The sequence below is a fragment of the Aphelocoma coerulescens genome, chromosome 7 (assembly GCF_041296385.1).
Source record: "Aphelocoma coerulescens isolate FSJ_1873_10779 chromosome 7, UR_Acoe_1.0, whole genome shotgun sequence".
Classification (NCBI taxonomy): Eukaryota; Metazoa; Chordata; class Aves; order Passeriformes; family Corvidae; genus Aphelocoma; species Aphelocoma coerulescens.
In genome coordinates, this window is record NC_091021.1 from 30,905,828 (window position 1) to 30,927,144 (window position 21,317).

The 21,317-nt window shown below is 42.2% G+C and overlaps 1 protein-coding gene across 2 annotated transcripts in view; it reads right to left on the reverse strand.

The window, feature by feature from the left end:
* Window positions 1-2,734, reverse strand: part of ESYT3 (extended synaptotagmin 3) — a 31,642-nt gene extending 28,908 nt beyond the window's left edge. For both annotated transcript variants that reach the window (XM_069021159.1, XM_069021158.1), the window contains exon 1: window positions 2,427-2,734. In XM_069021159.1, coding sequence (XP_068877260.1) covers window positions 2,427-2,696 — 270 coding nt within the window. In that variant the 5' untranslated portion in view covers window positions 2,697-2,734. The remainder of the gene's footprint in view (window positions 1-2,426) is intronic.
* Between the last annotated feature and the right edge of the window lie 18,583 nt (window positions 2,735-21,317).

Sequence of the window (21,317 nt, forward strand, 5' to 3'; positions counted from 1 at the left end):
TGAAGTCAGAGGGTCTCAACTCTCCAAGACATGGATCTGACTGTGCTTGTCGTGAGCAGATTTCCAGCCTCGTTTCCTGAGGAAGCACAGCCTGCCCACGTACAATGTCTAGCACAGAAACGCACCTATTCCGAACTCACTGGCTGGTTTCAGCCAAGAAACTGGTGCTGCAAAACAACCCTGCAAATTCCCCAAAACAGATGGTTGAGTAGATTAGGGAAACCCCCCCAGCATTGCCCCTAAAGGAAAGACTGCACTCTGTATATCTCCTAACAACTAATACCACGACTGAGAAGAACCTGAGCCAATTTAGAGAAGCCACCTCTTAGGGAAAACAATTTGTAAGTAACCAACAGCACAATCAATGATTGCTCTTAACTCTTCACTGGATAGATCCCCTCATTTTATTACAGAGCACATGAAGAGACAAACATTTACGAATCCCAAGACACTGCCATTGCTTCACACCTTCAGAACTTTTCCTAGGATTACAACACTGCAAATCCAAACCATGCTCCCCTTGAATTGTGTTCCTACTGCCACCTCTGTGTGACAGGAGAGAAGACAGGGAACAGTTTTAGAGCTCCCAACTGAAGGTCCGTGAACACTGAAAGGCAAAAAAGAAAGATAAAAAAGATAACACCACAGAGAATAAACTGAATAGACATCAGGTGAAAATCAGGTGAGAATCAGCCTCCAAGACGGCCACATGGAAGAAGCAGATCAAATACAGGATGGGGATGGAAGGAAAATTAAAACTGAGAAGTTGAAAAGCATCAAGTACAAGCGTAGTGTGGAAGCAAACACCCAACTGATGAACAAAAGTTACCAACACACAAAAAGAAAGAAAGTAGCAGTATAAACAAAACTAAAAGCACACCATGCAGCCCCTTTATCATTAGGTCCTACATCCTGCCGTCCAGGACTAAGTTCCAAGAACTCACAAGTCAGGAATCAGACCTCTGGAAAGAGTCTGACTCTACCATCTCTATGAACACATGCTGGGCAGTAGGAGATAGAGATGAGATACCCCTTAAACCTTCCCTTCCCCTGAAGGAGGCTGAACAGCTCCAGCTCTGTCAGACACCAGGTGCTCAAGCCCTGACCACCTCAGTGGCCTCTGCTGCAGTCTCCCCCTCTGCCCAAACCTCTCCCGTGTTTGGGGCACACAGTGCTCTCTGCGCAGCCTTGTGAAGGGGAAGTACAGAGCAATCAATAATGGACCACCTGCTCCCACACTAACGAAGCCTGAAACTTCCAACCACAAAACCTAAGGGAGCTTTTTGAATTTGTGTGCACTGTGGGGGCAAGTCTGAATTTTCAACAGTGACTAAGAGGCTCGATTTCTGGTTGCAATGATTCAGGGCACATGAGGATAAAATGCAACACTGCTCTCACAGCATCAGGGCAAGAGCTGACACCACCACACTCATTAATGCCCTAAATTGTGTTTTTTTACGCTCTGTCAATACAAACAAGCAGAAACCTCATTCAGAGACAGACTTCTGTGCCTGGCAGGAGAGAACATGTGCAGGGAGATGCATCAGCCCTGCCAGGAGACCCTGGCTTCACTCCTCAGAACTGCCAGCTGCCTTCATTTCCCACAGAATTAAGGAGAGCCAATTGCTGTAGGCTGTATAAAAGTTTACCGACTATAAATGCCTCCATGCAACACTCTTTACAAATAGAGGTCTTTGATATTCTCTTTCCTACAAGAAGAACATTTTCCTACCAGTCCCTAACAGGTTTTTAAATGCAAACAAATGATGATAAAAGAAAAAAGACCCAAACACCTCATCATCCTTTCCATTAGCCAACCACAGCTGCCCAATAAAATAAAATGTGCAGGTAGAAATTCTAGTTTCTTCCCTTTAAAACGTAGAGTGACTAGAAACAAATGTGAACAACAAACAGGGGTTGGCCTTCTGTACCATCCAGAGATGACTCCTTAAAACTAAATATTTGGTTTTCAGCAGGAAGAGAATATTATGTTTATATATATTTGGTTTTTAGCAGGAAGAGAATATTATGTTTATATATTTTTGTTTGTTTTCAAATGACACTAAAGGAGAGAAAAATCTGCTGGATGAGAAAGTCTAAAACAAGTATCCTCAACAGCAAAATACCTGCAATGCAACAACACATATTTGAAGGGAGGTTTCTCTGGCGATACATCAGTCTGTTTTACACACCCACTTACAGCACATCTCCTGTCTAAAACAACTTCTGGTTTAATCCTCGCTTTCCTGAGCAAGACTTTAAAATCAAAGACGCTACTGCTCGGCCCACGGCATCACTGCCGCCCCTTCGGCCGCTCGCTCCGGGACACCTCGCTCTCTGTCCTGCTCTCGCCGCCCGGAACCGCCGGCACCCGCAGCATCCCCTGTGCCGCGGGATGCGGGGCAGAACCCGCGGTCCTCACTCACCCATGCCGGCAGGTGCCGGGCGGCTAGGCCCCGGCACACCGCCTCCCGCTCGTCCTCCAGCAGCGCGAAGGCAGCGGCCAGGCGGTCGCGCTTCCCCCGCCGGTTGAGTCCCCAGCAGAGCCACAGCGCCAGCGCCAGCAGCACCCAGCTGCCGCTCAGCCCCAAGTAGCCCGCCAGGTACACGGGACCGAGCCAGAGCAGCGCCCGTGCGGCGGAGGAGAGCAGCAGGCGCGGCAGCGCGGCGGGGCGCGGGGCGGCCGCGCGGTGCATGGCGACAGCCCGAGCCAGGGGCGCCCCTGCCGAGTGCGCCCGCCCCGCGCCGCCGCCGCCGCGGCTCCTCCGCCCGCCCGGCCCGGCCCGGCCCCGCCGCCGCCGCCCCGCCCCGCCCCGCCCCGCCGCGCCGCCCTCCCGGCCAGCCTGGTACCCCGGGGCGCTCGGCTCTCCGGCGGCGTTACGGACACCCTGTGACCCATCGTCATGGCTGGATGTGGAACGAACGTGGGGCACGCACAACCTGTTGGTTCTGTACACTTGGCTGCTTTCCTTCTTCTCTGGCACTTTCTTCTCGTCCTCTTTTGATTTTGATGGGGATGCTGTGGGAGTTTAGATTCTGAAATACTGGTAAGCACGGAATCATTGAATCATCAAGGTTGAAAGAGACTTTTAAGACCAACGAGTCCAACCATCAACCCAGCACTCTCATCCATAGACCATATCACCCAGCACCAGAACCAAATGCTTCTAAAACATCTCTAGGGATGGTAACCCCACCACCTCCTTGGGAAACTTATTCCAATGCCTGACCACCCTAACAGTGAAATTTTTTTTCTGACATGTAATCTGAATCTCACCTGCCTCAGTTTGAGGCCATTGTCCTCTAGGCCTCTCACTTCAGGCACAGTAGAAGAGACTGATTCCCCACCTCACTACAACTTCTTGTCAGGTAGTTGTAGAGAACGATGAGGTCCCCCCTAAATCTCCTCTAGACTGAATAAACCCAGCTCCCTCAGCCATTCCTCATAAGATATGTTTTCTAGGGAACCATAAGACACTCTAAAATGCTTTCCCCCTTAACAATATTAATTCTATACCTTTCTGTACATGCCTTAACAGACAGCCTGTAATTGTACAGCTCTACACTGTTTTCCACTGCAGCTTTCCCTGGATCAGGCAAATGCCACTCTTTGTTCAGTGGACAAGTCTGGAACATCAGTGAATAATGCCAGCTTTTACTGTGGCCCCTTTTTGATATTGGCTGCACAAGATAAAAAATGATGAGCCAGATAAAAACCTCCAAGAAAAAGAAGTTGACCATGACTGGGAGAGCTAGGTTTGGCCTCTGCTTTGCCATGGAATTAGTATTTAATAATGCATCAGTCAATAAATCAACACCATAAGTGATCCTCATTTGTTTGTTAATCATTGCACATGACTGCTCTGGGATAGAAATCAGTGCAGGCATCTGAAAACTCAAATGCCTCACATTAGAGAAACTCATGCATGAGACATCTATTAACAGGTGCTTTTGGAAACAGCCCTCCTAATCTTTCCTTGGTGTCAAATGAGGATGACTATGCTCCTCTTCCTGGGGATGTTGCAAAGATAAATCATTATAAAACACACTTAAGGAAGTACTTCAGTACACAGTGAGCAGTAAACCTCTAGAACCTACAGGAGGCTGCAAGGCAGATGGTATCAACAGGTTCAAAAACAGATTTAGGTACATTCTCAAGGAAAAGGCCCATAAATGTACTCCCTAACATCATGGACACAACAGCTGTGGAGGCTGCAGGGAAAGGACTGCACAAGGTGCCTGGGTTCATGCCCTCCCCCTAAACAGCAATGCCACTGGGAGCAAGTGGACCAGTGGGCTGATCCCAGAGGACATTTCTGTTTGTAAAGCTGTGAAGGAAAGTCCAGAGACTGACAGAAGCTGAAGTACTACCTGCACTCTTGATAACATACATTAAAAAACACACAGTGGCTGCATAATTTGCACAATTACATGTGTCAGGAGATAAGTCTACATGCACAAACACACCTGGATTTATCCTGTGACCAAAGACTGAGGCTGACTTGTATGTCATTTCAGCCATGGGGTGAAACTTCACAAGGATAGACTCAGCCCAACTTTTAGAAAAACAGAAGCTTCTGAGAAAAAGTGGGCTCTTTTAGTGATTTGAAGACTTAGAAGATTGCTTTTGCTACTAGGAGAAGCTATAAAAGGTAGATTCACTGTTTTCCTCCTTCACATTATTACTCTTACTGAGTTTGAGATATTTATCTCAAACTCAGAGAGCCATGCAGTTTAGAAGCATCAACAAGTATCAGTTTATTGAGCAGGAAAAATAGTGGGGCTGCAGTGAAATCCATACTGGCTAATTTCATAAATAAACCACAGTTTTTGGTTTCTTATTCTTCAGTCAGCTGACCACAACAACCTAGGCTGAAGTTTAAGGACAATAAAAGCCCTCCCTCTGTACAAATGACCAGAGCACTTCCAGTCCTGCAGCACAGTCCACAGCTGCTCTTTAGAGAAGGAGATGCTTCCATGAAAGCAGAGCTCCAAGTTCCTTCCTCCACTGTCCCCTAAGACCCTGAGCTTGGAAACAGCCACACTTTCTCCAGGACTGCTTGTTCCTTTACTGCCAACTCTTTACCTTGTAAATTAGAGGGGTTTTAGGAACTTTAAACAACTACACAAATAATATAAAATGTCACTAAACTTTAGCTTATCCTACTTAAAAATTTAAAAGATGAACAAAATAAAAAGAGTAGAGGTGAAAAATTATCACATCAGATTACACAGACAGGTGTTCTCAACCAAATACTGTGCTGATGAGACCAAAAAAAATCAATAGCATTTCAGACCACTGTTAACTCTGTTTATCATTCGTAGTAGTTACCCTTTAAAAAATAACCTTTAAAATAGTAATTGGTTTCTCTGATTTTATGAAGTGCCACAGGAAATACTTATCAATTTCCTCCTGGGGAAAGTATGATCTTGACTGCAGCAGGCTGCTTCCAAACACCAAACATCTGAGCCACTTGAAGCCAACCTTGTTTCCAGTTACAGGGGAATTCCACAATCTGTTTCACCTAATATTCACAGGACAGTCACTAAGGTAATGACCCAAGGCTATTGTTCTGGCCTGTGTCAATCTTCTCTCCTGATTTAACTTGATTAGAAATCACCACTATGCTTATTAACACTATGATAAAAGTATATCTTGTTGCTGATTATGACACAGAGATTTTACAGAAACTGCAGAGATTTGAAAATGTATTAGCACTAAATTTGCTGTCTCTCAAGCTGGCCACGGTAACTAAGGCAACCCATTTTAAAGGTGGGGAGTTATGAACAACTGCCAACGCTTTTTAACTACAGAGAACATGCAAAGGAACTAACCTGAAGAATCAACTGAAGTGCATACCAACAAGCTATCAAAGGGTTCACTGAAGATGACTTTCTAACTTAACTTTCTTGTGGCTTCAGTGTTTGTGACCATTGTGAAATTCCCTCTTTAATGTTAGCAAATGTTAGACGTGCAGTTTGTCTTTTTTCTGTGCCTCCACAGCACATAAATATAAAACACTTATGTAAGGCTAAAACCTTACTCTTTGTGTTAACAGAATGACTTCTGTATCAAGACGTGATTAAAGCTACTGCCCCTTTTGGCACTCCTAGTCACTTGACAAAGCATTATTGTTTAGCTTCCTCTGGTTTCATACTCTCCATCCTGTTCACCCCATCAAGCAAAGCTGAATCCACACCCTGCCTATCATAGGCCAAAAGCCTTGTATCTACTCCTGCTGTCTGTGCTCAAGCAAATCTGGAGTGCATTTCTCCAGGAAAAGCTGTGGTTCCTTCATTCTGTCTGCTTCTGTCCAGAAATTAAATATGAATTGGGCAACTCAAAAGAGTCTGGATTACATTGTTAAGCCAGGGATATTATTCTGGCTGGACATTTGTAATTTGGTCATGAAAATAATTATGTGTGTATGTCCTGTTTTGGGAATCATCCCTTTGACATAAAAAAAATACCAGTCTAGGACTAAATGGCATTATCTATAAATCTGGTCTGGACTAGTAAAGCCAATGGATCTCTTCTCCTCTGAAAAATAATCATATGCAGAAGGCTGCAAGTCTGGGCCTTTATCGGGAATATGTGCAAAGCCAGTCTGGGAGTACGTGACCATTGCTTTAGGGCTCTGCTCCACTGTGCTCACTCCCCATACTGTGCCTCCTCGTGTCTACCTGGCTGATGGCTCCTCACTGCTTTTGTACAGCAGGCAGTAGAGAGGCACTGAAGAGCTGGGACTGCTGGCAAGATAACAAAACCAGTAACAGCAATTTATTTCACACATCCACTTGCTCTTTTACTGTGGAGTCATTAATGTGAGGGCAGTGCAGGAGGATGCAGTGTCCACCACAGCAGGTAAGAATGTGGTGTGGCCCACTGCCCCTTGCCCAGCCTTGCCCCTTCTGCCAGCAAACCCCACACTGCTCTGGCACTGGACAGCAGGGTTAGCAAAACACTGAGAAAAGCTGTGTCTTGTATACACACAAATTATGTAACCGCAGAGGCAAGGCACAAGAACGTGAAAGAATACAAGATACATGAAAGGCACAAGATATGATGGCATCAGAGAGAGGAAAGAAATAAACTTCCCTTACAGTGAGGAGGGCATTATCCAGTGCTGCTGGAGGCGGCCTGCGATCTGGAGCTGTCACTTCCCTGGCTCTGGGTACCACTCAGATTTTCACACAAGGCACATGAGCACACCTTGGTGTCATCTTGGAGCCAGCACTGGCTGTGGGCAGCTGGTGCCACCTGCTGAACATTATAACATTTATAATCAGGATTGAGGAAAAATAATTTCCCATCAGAAAAGATAAATCTTGCTGAAATTAGACTATATTTTACACATAATGGAATCAGCAGAGAGCTGCAATGAACCAGAGAAACTTCAGTTTATTTTTTAAAGTCTTTGCTGAGTACAACTTCTATTATTGTACTATACATTTCAGTCTCAGAAACAAAGCCTGCTAAATGTGTTTGGTTTAAATTTTGCCATTGTTATAACAAGAATTTATTCCATTTTTCTGTTTGAACAATTGTTTTGGTAACAGAATTTGTGAGCACAAGATGCAATTTCTTTAGTCTAAAATTAGCACAACACATTTCTTGGAGGATAAAATATTTCATAGATTTTGTTATCTCAGTTAGTGAATAGCAAGCAAGAAAACTCTAGGAAAAAAATTGTCTTCCCATCCTTTTACATCCTTCTTGATTCTGCTGAGTGAAAGCTGGCTGGTACAGGTTACTGACAGATATTATGCTATAAAAATTGCCTTTCAAGTGCATGATGAATTTCCAGAACAATCTTATTAATTATCTACAGCTTAGTCTCTAATCTGTACAATTTACATCTTGCTGTGTTTCAAGTGCTTAAAGGACTTGACTGAGCTCACAGTAATATCTTAAAGGAATTTGAGTGCTCAGGCTTCATGAAACACATTGAAAGTGTCAAACAGTGGAGAAAGATAATACATGAGTTACAGAACTGCTGTCCCAGCTGGCACCTCTTCATCAATGGTGAAACCAAGAAGGAGAAACTTCCTTGGTTACATTTCTTGGAGGCCTGTATCTTGTTCAGCTGGCACCTTCCATTTGAGAGGTCATAAAACAAAGGAGTTTCTTGATAAACTGGACCTTACGGTTCTTGAAAGCAGTTTGTAGCAAAGTGGGCATTTGTCTCTTAAAATAAGTCACAGGATGAGAGGAAAGGGCAAGTTGTGCCAGGGGAGCTTCAAATTGTATTTTAGGACAACTTTCTTCACTTGAAAGGGTTGTCAAGCACTGGAATAGGCTGCCCAGGGAAGTGGCTGAGTCACCATCCCTGGAGGAGTTTAAAAGATGTGTAGATGTGGCAGTTCAGGACATGGCTGCTGGTGGTCTCAGCAGCATTGGGTTGATTTGACTGATGATCCTAGGGGTCTTTTCCAATCTAAATGATTCTATGATTCTATGCTTTACCTAATAACGCCATCCCTCTTCTGCTACTGTTTTTTACACTCAGGCTTTGAACAAGTAATGGATACATTATCTGCTATTTTCTCTCCCCAGACTGAGAGAGGTAAAACCTGACACTTTCTGCTCCTCTCTTTCTTCTGCAGGATTCAGACATAACAGCACCTTTAAAGTGCGTTGAAAGTACAGACTTGCCAGAGGACTCTCCATGTCTGTGGTCTGTGCTTGACACAGCAAGGGACACAGATCACATTCAGACCTACAGAGTAACAATGGGGGCAGTGCACACGAAACTGTGGGGAATGCTGTTTCCAGTTTTGCCTGCTCAACATCCCTTCACCGTAATGGATCCTGACACAGGAACACCTGCCTGCCATCTCCCACTTGGAGTGTGGGCTGCCAAGGACAGCACAGGCACAGTTTGCAATGGCACACCAGGCTGGCACAGGGCTGGGAATCCACTCAAAAGCCTCTGTCTTTGAGCCAACTTATTGCAGAAGAGCAATGACAGCATCTTGCCTCTCTGTGAGGCTGCACCTCCCAGCTCCTGCTGACTTTCTGCTTAGTGAGTTTAGCCTTTTGTTTGAGGATAGGGAAATACACACAGCCTGACTATGGACCTTCCTCTGAAGATCTCTACCACCTGTTTTCAGGGTGAGGTTTCAGCACAGAGCTGGTGCTCTAAAATGAAGACCTGAATTTGGGTAAGTGCTGCCTTCAAAGCTCCAGAAAGGTCAGTGGAAAGCCTGTTCACAGCAGGACCACTGGTGAATTCAGTAGTGTCTGAAACCTCTTCAAGCAGGCTGAATTGCTCTGTGCGAGAGTTTTGCACTTGAAGACATGTACTGAGTGAATTTTCAGATTACTTTTCTTAGTTTATCATGAACATTTGCAGCACACAAGAAAGCTCAAGACATAAAGAATTGCACAGTACTGTGGAAGTAGGCTACTAAGCCAGAACTGGCTTCCTTTACCCAATGCTTCTTCCTTTACAGCAGTGTGTACGCTAGAACTGAATGAGGTTAGGCACAAAATTATGAACTTATTTCACTGTGGAAAGATGTGATGATATTAGGTGAGGTTTATAAAGCCAAAGGGACTGAGAAAACCTTGAAGGAAGAAGACAGGTTGGGAATAAGATAATGCTGCTGCTTACAGACACAAAATCCCCATCAGCAGGACCGTGAGATTACAGTAAACTCAGCGGATTCAAAGCCAACCTCAGCCATTTCACTGCATCTCTGTGACACAGACAACTGGTCCCCATGGGCTACAGCTGAACTTTTACTACTGTCCATCCAAAGGGGATGACAGGTGATATCTCAGCTTGACCATTAAACCCTGACACATGCAAGCTGAGAGTGTGGCTTCAGCTGACTGTACCAAACTGCACAGTGTAGTCACAAAGTCCTCCACAGCACTGGGCACAAGTAAAAGAATATCTTGGACTTCTTTTATGAAGAGTTTTTCCCTCTGCACCTGCTCCAGCTCATTGTCAGCAAGTACCAGCCCACACAGAGAGCAGAGCAGCAACAAAAGCAATATTCATCCAAAGGTTATTTTAAAAATCTTAGAAAGTTTGAAAAACCTCCCAAAAATTCCTTCTTTCTGCGAAAATCCTGGTCCACATCCCACATACTAACTCTTCAGCAGTGAGCATACTGAACTGTAAGGCCTCCAGGGTCTTGTACAGCTCTTCCTACAATCTCTTAGTGTCCTCTGCTGGCCAGGACTGAGTTCCTGGCATCTGTTTAAGTGTCAGCAGTTCTGAATCCAGCTAAGACTTACATAGATATTTTATTGGTGACAGCAGCAGAGACAACATCACCAGCACTGTATTAATCATCAGCAGAAAATCCTCACTGGAGATCACGTTTCCACTATAGCTGCTTGTTTTAGACTTGAAATATTTATGGCAAAAATAATCTTGGTGGGTGCTAATCAAAATCACTGAAGACAAACTTTGGATGTGACTGCTGCCTTTGGATTTGAAACTGAATCATCTGTTAAGCCTTCAGCTTTATGTGGTGTTGAAGGAATAGGCCAAAAGAAAACAGACTGGGAGTGTGCATGGCTGGGAGTGATCTACTTTTCCAAGAACAGCATCTTTATGGTAAAGGTGTGAACAGAAGTGCTCTCAAAGATATGGAAAATATCATTCTGGTTACTCAGCACTTCAGCTGAGAGAGCCTGCCAGAAAAAAAAAAAAAAAATGCAGAAAGCATATGTCTGCTGTTTTCTGAACATCAGAAAAATAGGGCTGCTTTGCTGGTGTTCTCCCTTAGTGAAAACTCAGCTTTTCCAGCCTCTATTTTACTTTTCTAGAGAGTATAAATTCGCTGCAGCTAGAAGAATATAAAGTTATCATTTTAAACTGACATTTTCCTCTTTGTTTCTCTGTGGGAGTTTGGTGGTCTTTCACTTAAAGATTTATCTTTGAGAGGTATCATAGCTCCAGGTTCTTTCAGTTACCTTCCAATCAGTTTCCATTCTCTTATGGGCTTGATTCCAGTAGTTGCCTATGGAAAAACCAGTTGATACAGAAAAGAGAAAGGTTAATTATTTTGTTAAAAAATAATAATAATAAAACTCTCTCCTCTTCTGCTCCAGAGAATTCCTATGAAATTTGGGTTTCATATGTTATAAATAAAACCAAATAAAGTCATGATTGATTTCAGACTGGAAACACAATAGTAGCACTCTTCCTTCTCTTTGTCCAAGTTTTTCTGCATCTTTTCTTCTTCCTGGAAATTAGCTTGTAGCTGAAAAACCTTTTCTTCCCAATTCCTACATTTGTTTCTAATGTGTTTATTAGAACAAAATCATTTGTTCAGAGGAGCAGAGCAAAGGCCCACTAGACTTAACTATCACCTTCAAAACTGTTAAGCTTTTCCAGTAGTACTGTGTGATTTTGGTTGGCTTTTTTCAATAGTTTTTTCTTACAGGGAATTCAAGTCAAACCAAAGTGCAGAAAATACATCCACTGGAGGGCAGGCCTGAATCTGTCAGAATGTGCTGAAAAGGCCTAGAAGGAAAGATACCAAAGTTACATTTTGCTGAATGAAAGCTGTCATGAGTCAATCAGGACAGTGAAGAACTAAGAGATGGTCTTTTTTCTGAATGGATTCATGACTATAAATTTATAGCCTATAAAACAAAGGCTCCAGTAAGAGTTCATGTCTAAAAAGAAGGGCCCTAGATGAAGCCTCTGGAAAGTGACTAAAATGAAAACAAACCTAACATGACAATTATTAGTTGAAGTCAGCAAATCCCAACAGGACTGATCTACGTGGTGCTGATCAGACACCAACTGCAATCAGTGGAGCTGAATTCCAGGCCTCAACTTGGCTCATAGGCTCCCTGTGTTCCCATGGCAGCACCACCCTCCAGCAGGACTTGTGATCTGAGCTCTCTGGGGTGAAAGGTGCCTCCTGGGAGGTCCTTTCCATGCTGTGCACACAATCCAGAGGTACGTGGGATGTGCACAGGCAGAAGCAGTGTCCGGCTCCACCTGATGCTCACAGCCAGACCAGCCCCTGTGCATACTCAGGAATGAACTGCTCTGGGTGGGCACCTGATGTCCACTCTCTGGACTTGCAATCTGTGCACTCTTCACTGCCAGGTCCCCTACCACCACGGAGGTGGCTCTGCCTCAGAGTTAATTACGTGTGACTGCACCAAGTACTTCATGCAGTACTTGTTTCTAGCAAGGACTGAGTTTGGCTCAGCAATTTGAGATGTTAAACTTTTGACATTCCAGATATCATTTTTGAGTGCCATCAAAATCATAACAAAAGGAAAGAGTTTATTTCATGTGGCAGCTGAAGACCCCATATTTAATGATGCCTGACTTTATGAACCCTCCGTTTCCTTCCAGACAAACTGAAAACTCAGTTCTCTTTTTGCAGTTTTCATGGGAGCATATTAAATGAACTTCCTTCTTTCACCAGTGACTCACTCCTGCAAAGGCTATTTCACGAATAGTATCTCCATTCTGAAGGAAACAAGCTGTTCCCTCTTACATTACTCAAGTAGCTGCAGACAAACTAAAATACATTAAGTTAAAAGATTTCAAAATGCATTAGAAACATAGCTCAGAGACAGTCAGCTGTATTTCAAGTAGTTTACTGATGTAATTGCTGCCCTTTAATGAAATCAATCAAGCCTAATATTATAATCGACTAGAAATTCTCAGGGCCTGGCTGGAGACACTTTACAACCCATGGAGTCTGTAAGTTCATAGACCTCTCATAGGATTTAATAGTGGTCACACAAAACATTTAGAGCCTTTTTAAATCAGAATCAGGATATAAATCAGAACAACTCCAATCTGAGATTGCTAACAGCCAGTGAGACATCTGTTCAAGTTGACAGCTGCAGATTTTACATATATTAGTGTCTGTTTCCTGTAATGTGAAATAAAGTCTTACCTGGAGATGTGAATAAGGTGATGATATAGGTGCTTTTATTAGTAATTACTATGGATGTGTTTAGAGATGAGCTGCTGCTGCTGCTAATTTCATCAAAGAAAACACACTTCAGAATTCCTCAAACAAACAGTTAAAACCCCAAATAAACAGTTGGAAGTATGTTATCTTGAAGGCATGGGTCTGAGAAACAGTCAGGCTTTCCACACAGAAGAAAACCAGAAGTACAATCATCTTTTTAAACAAAGATAAAAGAGAGAGATTTTATAAAAATACAAATTATCTTCCTGGCAGTGTGTAGTATAACACAAGAAAATGCAGCATGTTACATGTCAGTCACGGGAAGAATGCATTTGAAAAAGACTCTTCTGGGGAATATTTGTAAAAGGCAGCACTCCTTAAACTATTCAGGGGTGCAAGTGTTACAAGTGACCAGGAATCTTTCTAGCTGAAGGACAGTCCAAGAAGCTTTTTGAGATCTGACTACCATGGGTGAAACCAAAGGACCAGTAATTCCAATATCACATTGAGTGATAAAATTAAAATATTGTTAGGGTCTTCTCTATGAAACTCCAAGATTGTCCTGCTGTTGGTAGTGTAAGAATTTACCTCAGGTATATTATCTGTAAATAGGCCTTCCAAGAGTGCTCCATGCCAAGGAGGTGTAACTCCATTGCTACCAGTGGAAAGCTTCGTATTGTTAAGACTTCTGTGAGGTATTTATGGACACTGTTTCTGTTACACATTGCAAGTGCAACAAATACCCAAAGGGAACAAGATAAGAGGTAGGCAAATGTAGAAATTACAAAAACAAGAAGAGTCTGGATATATGTAAGACTTTCCAGTGCTAAGCTATGTATAAGTGACTTTAAACTGATCTGAGTTGTGCCTGCAGGTTAAACAAATAACAGCTCACGTAAATAGTTATTTTTGTCTCTGTGTCATTGTGTCTGGATTTCTTTACTTTCAGAGGCCTGAAATCAGATTGCAAACATCACCTCCTCACATTTGCATACTTTAACAGACTTGTATATATTCCCTTGTCTTAAGGATAAGAGACTGTCACAACCCCTTGCATGGTCAATGTGTTCAGTCTCATCCAGTAACATCTGCACAGAGTCAAAAATCCAATGATCAGGCACCTTTTTCCATCACAGATGTCCCCTTCTGGTTTTCTTTATGAACATTTTATCAGACTTGGATTGTTCTGAGCTAATGAAGTTTTCCTTTAGGAAAACGTTTTTTAATTGGGCCACTCTCATGGTGTTTCTTTTCAGTTTATCCTTTTGGGAAGCACTTTCTTCCACTATCTATCCCCCCTACCTTGAATATTTGTTTTAATCTAATACATAAACTCCATCTCAGCAGTGATACTCAATTGTACATCAATTTCCAACTCCTGCAACAGACATTCACTTAAATAATAATAATAAACACAGCAGTAATTTATTACTTCTTTCCTGAGAGTACAAGAATAGTTTTACTTCTCCTGTGTGAGATGTCAGCAATACACAGAGAGGGGAATTTTGTCATCTTTCAGGGTACTTACAAAGTTCTGTCACCATATTTTACTAAAAAGGAGATTTTCACTGTGATGTGCTATGTTTTCAGGGTTGGAAAAGCAGATAGGATAGTTGTGCTTTTCCACTGTCTCCTCCTCAATATTTTTCCACAGCTTTTTGGTTATTTTTAGAGGGATTAGTATAAATTAGTAATGTTGCTCTGTCCCTTTGGGAGTCTACAACACTCCAGAGCAGTAAGCCCAAACAACCTGTGGGGTCTGAGAGACTGAAAGGAGGACTGTCCCCAGTCAGCAAGCTGCTGTAATGTCTGAGATAAAAGACTCCTTTGTTTGCATTCTGGCACAGCTCTTACTCAGATCTATGAAGATACTTGGATGCTTCATTGCCAGAGGCATCAGGAGGAGATAGGTACTTGGATTCTTTGCCATCTGCTCCCTCAGTGATTTGAAGCAGCATATGATGCCATCATAAACACACAAGATTTAACAGAGAATATTTAGCAGCATTTAACAGCAGAATAAAGTAAAGGCTTTCCAAGGAAAGCAGGCTATTGTCAGGCCCCTCCTGTGTAATTCCAGCCTAGCAGGATGAAGCAGTCTCTCAGGAACCAAGTTCCAATCTCTCACCTTAAATATAGGACTATGTCAATGGCAAATGTTTAATGTAGTGAGAAACATCAAGTCTGAAAGGGCTAATGCTAATGGCACTGATACCAGTGACACAATGCCTTTTGTTTTCAGCCAAGGCACATCAGAACCAAAACTGAGGACTTCTGAAGACACTTATACGTGGCTTTTGCAAAGCTAACTTTCCTTTTATCTGTCTATTGGTATAAACAGTCTTCTAAATAATACATCAGGATAAGGAATCCAGTAATGACTAGAAATAGCCACAATTATCAAGATGTGACCAGGAGCTTGTGATCAACACAGTGTTTGAGTCTCCACAGGAAATGGCAGAAAAGTAGTTTTAATATTAATAGAGCTCATGCTGTTTACAGTTTAATTTTTATAGAGGTGTTCTGCTGAATTTTCCTTGAGGGCTGCTACTCCCTTACTGCACCTTCTTTGGACCAGCAAGCACCAAGGATGACAGCCAGTATTCTCAAACAACACTGACAGACAGAAAGAATCTATATATGTGAACATTGTGATTCTTCAGGGGCTCATTTATTCCCATAAAAATGGGATCTGATCCTAAACCAGTCCTTGGCTGAAGCTTCATCTTTATTGATATTAGAAGAGAAATACCAGTTTTAGGACATCAGCAGTAACAGTAACAGTGTCTGGTGCTGTTATAAATAACTGGTTTGCAGATGATTGAGCAATACATCTTTTAATATAAATTAAATCAAGGTTATAGCTTTCACAGTTTCAAAAAAGGCTTTAAGATGTACTGGGAGCAGAACCTGCAGCTCAGAAACCACAAGTAAAAGAGAAGGAAGTACAGATTGGTAAAAAATAATTACAACATTCTGGATATCTGTCTTGAGCTTTAAAATGTCTGTGTTTGGCATTACTGAGCACATTGGCTAAGATCTGGACAGCAGTTTTGCCTTTTGACATTCATTCCTAGTGCTGAAATCACGCAAACCTCTTCATGCTTCACTTCCTAAATGTGAACTACAGACAACACACTGAAAATCTGTGTGTTCTCAAGAGGGCTGGATCAGTTTGCATCAGCTGAATCTTCATGGTGATACCCAGGGGTGCTCTTTCAGATCTCTCTTTTTTCCTGCTGGTTAATCGAGTAATCAGGATCACCCATTATTTATGTTATTATTCACTGTTAACTTTCAATTCTGAAGGACCAGAGTTGCAGTCGAAAAGTCTGCAGGAGTCTTCAAGCATGTCTCTTCTAAGGTGGGAGGTCTGACTGCAGCACAAAAAAGCTGTCCATGCTAGTTTCAACCAAGGTTGATTTAAATGTGAGCACCAGGAGCCTTCTTGGATGCTGAACACTGACCAGTCTCTGCTGAAGCCTGTCTTTTTGACTACCAGGATTGGAACAGTTCAGTCAGCTTGGATCTCTCAGTACCATGAATAGAAGCTCACAGCCTCTGTATTACCTGCTTTTAGCAAGGCAGGAATGTGACTATACTAATTTGAGCAACAGTAAAATGATCGATGATGCACTGGGAATAGCACTGAAATTGCGCTGGTTCCATAAACCAGTACTTCCAGTGGTGCAGATTAAAAGGGAAGGCTGCAGACAGGAAAACTGTGTTGGATTAGGACCTCAGCACTACAGGGCAGGTTTGAAAGACAACTTATCTGTAGGATCTTCAGTGTTTTCCAGGAAGGATCCACAGAGGAAGGGTTCGTCCAAGCAGCTGGACAGGTGCTTGCAGAAGGGATAAATGAGTGACCAAGTTGGGTTTTGCTGTCTTAGCAGACACAGCTGCTTTGTTCCCTTTCAGCTGTTCTACAGTGTTACTAAACAGCTACTGCAAATTATGCTGTGTTCCCGCAGGGGATGGGAATACTCCTCACATTGACATGGAGAGGTTATTAGCAGGAAGAACCAAGCTTCAGAAGTATGAGATTCTCTGGTCTCTATCCACACAAGGAACCAGAAGCTTTTCAGTCACTAGTTCTGGTGGTGGACGTAGTTCATCAGCACTGCAGCATCCTGAGCTTTCCTGTACCAACATGGAAAACAACTATCTGTGAGTGCTGACAGTTCCTGCACAGGGACATCTGTGCCTGCTGTATCACCAGAAGTAGGAAGGAGGTTGAAATGTGATGCTGCCTGCAGGGAAAGGTACTTCAGAGGCAGGGAAGCAAAAAGAGAATTGCTTGAAAGTAATTCTCTCTTGATACTTGATGTCCATTTTCAGGGTAACATACAGAGAACTAATCATGCAAATCCAAACTCAAGGGAAATAAGCCTTGGTTTCTTCATCTGGTGCTCTGAAACTCAGCCAGTAACACATACAGCCAAAATCCCTGAGGTGACACAGTGCATTGTTGTTTTGTAGGCAGTGCATATTGGATTACTGGAGACTCCACACTGTGAAATTATTATAAACCAGTAATTAGTTGGTGATGGTGATAATTTGGTTCAGAATTCTGATACCAGATAAAATGAACTGATTAAAAATAATGCACTGTTAACTCAGTCTCTTGTGCAATTAAAAACTCATAGAAAGTCACTGAAGTATTTAGAAACATAAGGAAAAATTGTAACAATTTAAAAATGTGCTCAGCTAACAATAGGATTGGGTCCTGAACTGGAAATTTTGTTTCTTTAAAGGCAGAAGGACATGCTATTGCTCTTCACCTCGGAGAGCTCTCACTCACTTAAACAGAGTTTACCCTTTGGATGGTAAAACATGAACGTGCTGGAACTAAACAGTGTTTGGCACAAGTGAGAAGCTCATCAGAAGATGTTTTCTGATGTACCAATGCTTTGGAAAAATACTTCCTGCAGGTGTTCTGAAATCACCTGGAGATTTTCAGGAGCTGCTTGATTTAATTTTCAAGTCCCTGCTGTGGCCATACAGACATAATCTGGTAGGTCCCTCACGACCAATTACCTTCTGCAGGTGTTAAGTGGTAAAGATAGCGCTGTCAGATGTGTCTGGCTTCTTTTTTGGCCAAATTCAGCTTGCTTAGAGGACACAGAGGAACACAGCCAATGAAAGGATGGCTCAGTACAGCAATATTTATGGGAGACTTCCAATGAATTCCAGCTTTGGAGAAATGACACATTATTTGAGATGTCCATAAAAACGAAGAATCACAAGACAATTTTGACCAAGTCCTTCAGTCTGTGAGAGTGGTAAGAATGGGACTCCATTCCTGGGAATGACATGAGGTCCTTCTGAGCAACTCAAAGAGACCCTGCTACTGACAATATCCCAAATCACAAGGCCCAGAGAAGAATTGTGTGACCATAGCACTGACCTCCTGATGGCTCTCCAGGCCCTACATCAAAGCAGCTGCCACTCACCACCCTTTGGCAGCAGGCAGAGCTGGAGGACGCCAGAGAGGTTGCTCAGGCTGGAAGAGCTGATTCCATACCAGACCAAACAGTTGCAGACACTGGTTACTGCTTAGAATTCCTCTCTGAAGGCTTTTTTACATTTCAGGAAAAAAAAACCCAAAACAAAAAAATATTTTGAGAAGGCTGTCTTATCAAGCTGCATCTGCTTTAAGAAAAGGACTTATTCCAAGCAACCAGTGCTGCTAGCTAGTGCACACACAGACTAACAGCAGGAGAAGCAGAAAACAGGGGAGGAAAAAACAATTTTTAAACCAATTCTGCCTTAAAATTCTATGGAAAACCTAGGTACATCAGCAACAGCTGTAGTTTTCCAAGGACATAGAAGCCCTCATAAGAACTGTTTGGTGTATCTAAAGGAACTGTAAAAATTATGCACTCACAGATTGCAGAGCAGCACTTCACAATTACATTTGCAAAGAAATTTACCCACACTTGTACACAGAGAAGTCCTTGTTCTCTACCTTTATCCAGCTTCCTAAGGAAATGACACCATTTGCGTATCACCCAATAAATTAGAAACCTGCTGGCTGTTTCCAACTAAACTGAAAGAGCAGGACAGGGCCCAGCAAGAGCTAAAATTCTCCATGGTTAAATAGCTGAAGAGAAGCATTTGAGGTGTTCCCATAAAGCAAAGGATGCAAGATGAGCACAGACAGAAGAAAACCTGTGCAGGAAAAAGACCAGATGACAAAAAGCCCTTCAGCTGGATCTTGGAATAACCAAACCTTGCATTACAAATTCAAAGGTAACAAGGTTTCTTTAGTTCATGAACTATTCTTATGAGCTGAAAATATAATTTCACCCATTTCTTTACATCTTTACTTTACTGCTGTTTTTCTCCCAGCCTTCTTATAAAATATAATTAATTTACATTTTAAAGACCTTGGTGGGTTTTCTCTCATCATGGAACAGTAAGTGAGATTAATAACCCTGTTACTGAGTACTTAAGATCATGGATCATTTGCACAATAACGTTTTCTTAATTTTTAAAACGTACCTTTTATTTGATTTAGAGGTTAGTGCTAATTTATGTAATAAGAGGCAGAAAAGCTAAAGAGTGAGTCAGTGTTTACTAACCTTGCTAATAGGACAGGCTCTTTCAGGAAAAATGGATATATCTTAATTAGTAAAACAGTTGCACTGTTATTTAGCCAATTAATCCTTTCCAAACAAGGGAAGCAGTAGCAATTTTACTTGCGGTGAATGGAAATAAACTTGTCTGCACATTCTGCACATCAATTTACACATTTTGACTTTCCCACCTCCATCAGTAAAAATGCAGCCCTTAGATTCCCAAAATAAGGCACATTTTCCATTATATCACTCCTTTTTCTTCCAATTAATTTTCTGTAACATTTCAGTCCTATTCATCAAACACTGAACATAGAAGTGTGGAAAGCCACTAACTGCAGGTTATAATTCTTAAGGTTTATGTCTCATTTCTGAAAGTGCTCAGTAGTCATCCAGGGGTTGACTTAAGAGGTCTCATGAAAACCTAAGACTTCAGATAATTTAGCTAAATTTCATGTTCTTAGACACAGCGGGATCGGCTCTGATAGCTCATCACCTGCGTATCCTGGAGGGATATAATGCACAGACATCTGCACACTACCATCAATCCCTTTGAATTTTAGGAAGATTTTAGTGCAAGGTAATAGCATTTTCTTACCTTCTCTGCACACTGAAACCTGGCCCCTAAAAGCCTTAAAACACAGAAAGGAGGATCACTTCTACAGAAAGGCAGTTCACTTCCTTGGAGGCTGGTGTCTACTGCTGGAGAATGGAGAAGCATGATTAATTTCCACTGAGATGACCAGGAAACAGTTCTGGAGAACGGAGGGAAGGTGATACTGATGTACGAAAAAGAGATTAACTTCGTTTAATCACTGTTGTTTCTGGACACTTTTTCCATCTTTACTAGACTAGACATTTAGCTGATAGGTAACAGTTCCAAAGAATTATCTATGCTTGATTTACCTAAACTGTGCATTATGAACTGTGAATGCTTTCAGTGTAAACTGTAAAAATGTTTTTGTCATGGTCATATTAAGAAACATGCTCAACTCTTAGCTTATCTCTTAAAAGATCAACTGCTTCCCTCAGGACTTGCAGAAGAAAAAAGCAATGTGTACAAATTCAAGCAGTTGTTTGTAGCCAGAGCAATCTGCAGATATCCAGACCTGCATTCTGAACAATCCCTTGTCAATTAGACATTTAGCAGAAACTTAACAGCTTTTTATTTCTTTGAAGGGAGCAGAGATAGTTTGTAGCTAGTATAATACAGGCTATTCTGCAGCTTTTTCACCCTACTTTCCCACTTTCTATCTCCCTGGGCTTTTTACAGCTTTTCTACACTGATCACTCTCTCAAATAAACTTCTTTTCTTAGGGGTTTTAAGTATGCCTGGAAAGAAGTATGGATCCTAGGAATGTAGTGTGTATTGCTGCAATTTCCATGCTTCTTAGTACAGAAGATTTGTGCTTTTCAGCACAAACAGCCTGGACCACTCTTCAAAATGAGTGACCAACTCACTGTGAGTAAAACTAATTTTGTCTGAAGTCTGACAAGAAACTAGAAGACACCTCAGATGCAAGATGATATGCTGAGAAATCTCCTTTCCTAGGGAATACACCCTGACCATTACAGATTTCTCATGAGGCTCTGCAGTTCATTCACTCAACCCATGCACCCTTTTGCCAAGACCTGTGCACTGAATTGAATCCCTGAACAGCTAATAAGACTTGTTTGGACATTGTCTTTGTGGACAGTAATGGTGTTCAAGTCTTTATTTTCCTTAAAAATATCAAATATATGGTTTACTGTCAAGTCTGAGATTTAGCAACTTACCTGCAAAAATTCAAGGACACGCCGTAACTAAAAAAACCAAAATCAGAAGAA